Here is a 2,447-nt window from a genome sequence, read left to right as displayed (position 1 = left end):
TGAACACAATATAGATCTAACCCATAGCTCCCCTTGTGTATCTTCAGATAATTTCTTATCGCAGAATATACAATTTGTGTCTTCATCACCAGGCTTTTCGTATCCAATAGGCATATCTAAGTTAGTATCCTCATCATCACAAAGATCTAAATCAGAAATCACCATCCTACATTCTTCTGAATCTGATTCTGAGTCTTACAAATTCCAGAGATCCTTGTCTTCTTTTCCGTCCAGATGTATTCTTTTTACATTTGCAGATTTGTGGTCAACGGTAGTCAACAATAATGGGACGTTTGTAAGGAAGTAAGAATTATTTCTTTGTGAGGAGTACCCGTTATAACAGTAGCACGTGCTGGTTTTCTACCTCGATTGCTGAGCCTTTTTTTTTTTAATTATAGGAACTGTTGAAATATGAAATGGACTTACTAGATTTGAAGTACCAGATTTGTGTTGTGAGTATCTTTATGTGAGGCAGGGAAACTCTTCAAACGATTATGTAGAAGGGACAGGATCTTGGGCATTGTTGTTTTGGCTCGGATCTTGGGCCGCAGTAGGTTTAAGGGTTGGGTTGCATGTTTTTTGTGCTTCAATTTCAGAAGTTATGAAATCTGCATCACTGAAAATATTTGGATTCAATGGGAAAATTCCTGTGGACTTAAAACCATTTACAGCTATTTCCCCACTTTGGACTTTAAGGTATGCTCTTCCAAATATCTCCATGATGTCATAAGGTATAACAAGTCGTTGCGAATGATGAAGCCATTGCCTTAACTCCTCACTATAATAAGCATTTAAGGCACTCATGTAGGTCTTGTCTAGTGGCTGAAATTTGTGAGTTGTGTGTGGTGGCAATGAAATTATGGTAACGTGATGATTACGCGCCATCTCAATGACGTCAATATTTCGAACGTGACTATAGTGTCCATCAAGAATCAGGAGAACCGGTGATTCTTCAGTCGGACGAACTTTCTCAACAAAATGAGAAAACCACTTGGTGAATAAATTGGCTTGTACCCATCCACTAGGATGCGCTACGCCAATGGAACCTGGAGGACTTCCTTTCATTAACTGACTACTCATGTTCGTTCGCGGAAATATTACCATGGCAAGCACAAATTGTCCATCGGTATTCATACAGGCAATAATTGTGATTGTTGCACCTTTCTCTTCAGAAGTTAGAGCTGCTATTTGTCTTTTACCTTTCCTTCCAATTATAGACGGGAATTTGCTTTGAACAATTGTAAGGACCGTCTCATCCACATCGTAGACATTCTCTGCAGGATATTTGTAGTTTTCATAAGCATCTTCGAGCAGACGAAAAAACTGCTGAACATTTTCCTTGTTGAAACCAAAAGCGCAAGCAAAAGACGTTCCACATGGTTTACGAAGCGAAATAACGTTTTTGTTCCGACGAAGGAAAAGATCAAACCACGATCTTCCAGCCTCTGTGTCTCTAAATGGATGTTGAAGACAATTTCGAGATGCTAGTTGATACGCCATCGTTGCAACTCGCTCCTGGTGTATCCAAAGAAATTTTGTTTCATGAGGAGTAGATATTCTACCAATTGCTTTTCAAGCCCGTCCCCTAATATCGGTTTTCTTCCCAGTTTTATCGTTGCTGCTTCAATAGGAGTTAGATTGTGTTTCTTACTTAATGTTTGCAGAGTTTACGTGGCACATTAAAAGTCTTTGCTGCTTTCAGCGTCCCCATGCAGTTTTCTCTTACGGCGCAAATAGCACTCGCCATGTCCTCTTGCTTCCACATCTTTCTCTTGCCTTTTGGAATGTATCTGGATTCCGATCTTGGCATACTGAAACAAAAGACATAGTTTTGAGAATTTTACAATGATGGTCCAAATATGGGCTACTAGCCTATATTTAGACCTAGCAAGGTAGCCTGTATTTAGACCATTCGTAGATTTTGCTTTGTCACGCAACAGTACTCATACACAATATTATTTACCTTTTGTTTTCTACGAACTACAAGTGCTATCCCTGCATAATACAACTTACGTGTTACAATTTTTCAAACTGGATTTTCTTTGGTCAAAAATAATACAAAACACATACCTGATAAAACTTTCCCACAATTGCACACAGGCAAAACATACAAGTTGATCAACCAGACCCAACTGTTCGTCGCCAACTGAATCACGCCAGCACCTTCGTTCTTGAATAATGCTTTCACACCTTTGTCACTATGTGCTAGTACTACACAAGCATACAGAAGTCTAGAACGTCACCTAGCCCATATTTAGACCACTGCCCGTATTTAGACCTTCTCCTCTCTCTCTCTCTCTCTCTCTCTCTCTCTCTCTATATATATATATATATATATATATATATATATATATATATATATATATATATATATATATATATATATATATATATATACTTTTTAACTTGGTTGTCCCCCCTCGAAAAAAATTCTGGCTACGTGCTTG

At 38.4% G+C, this 2,447-nt stretch overlaps 1 protein-coding gene across 1 annotated transcript; it reads right to left on the bottom strand.

Moving 5' to 3' along the window:
* Positions 1-492: 492 nt before the first annotated feature.
* On the bottom strand, positions 493-1,500 carry LOC145665325 (uncharacterized). The gene has a single exon (XM_081732624.1). It carries the CDS (start codon positions 1,498-1,500, stop codon positions 493-495), a length of 1,008 nt encoding a protein of 335 aa, XP_081588750.1.
* Between the last annotated feature and the right edge of the window lie 947 nt (positions 1,501-2,447).

Source organism: Thermobia domestica, chromosome 11 (genome assembly GCF_964235325.1).
Source record: "Thermobia domestica chromosome 11, izTheDome1.hap1.1, whole genome shotgun sequence".
NCBI classification, from domain to species: Eukaryota; Metazoa; Arthropoda; class Insecta; order Zygentoma; family Lepismatidae; genus Thermobia; species Thermobia domestica.
This window is presented reverse-complemented; position numbering and strand designations above follow the sequence as displayed.

Coding starts and splice junctions, on each gene's coding strand:
- LOC145665325 (XM_081732624.1), bottom strand. CDS start 1,500: ATGGCGTATCAACTAGCATCTCGAAATTGTCTTCAACATCCATTTAGA.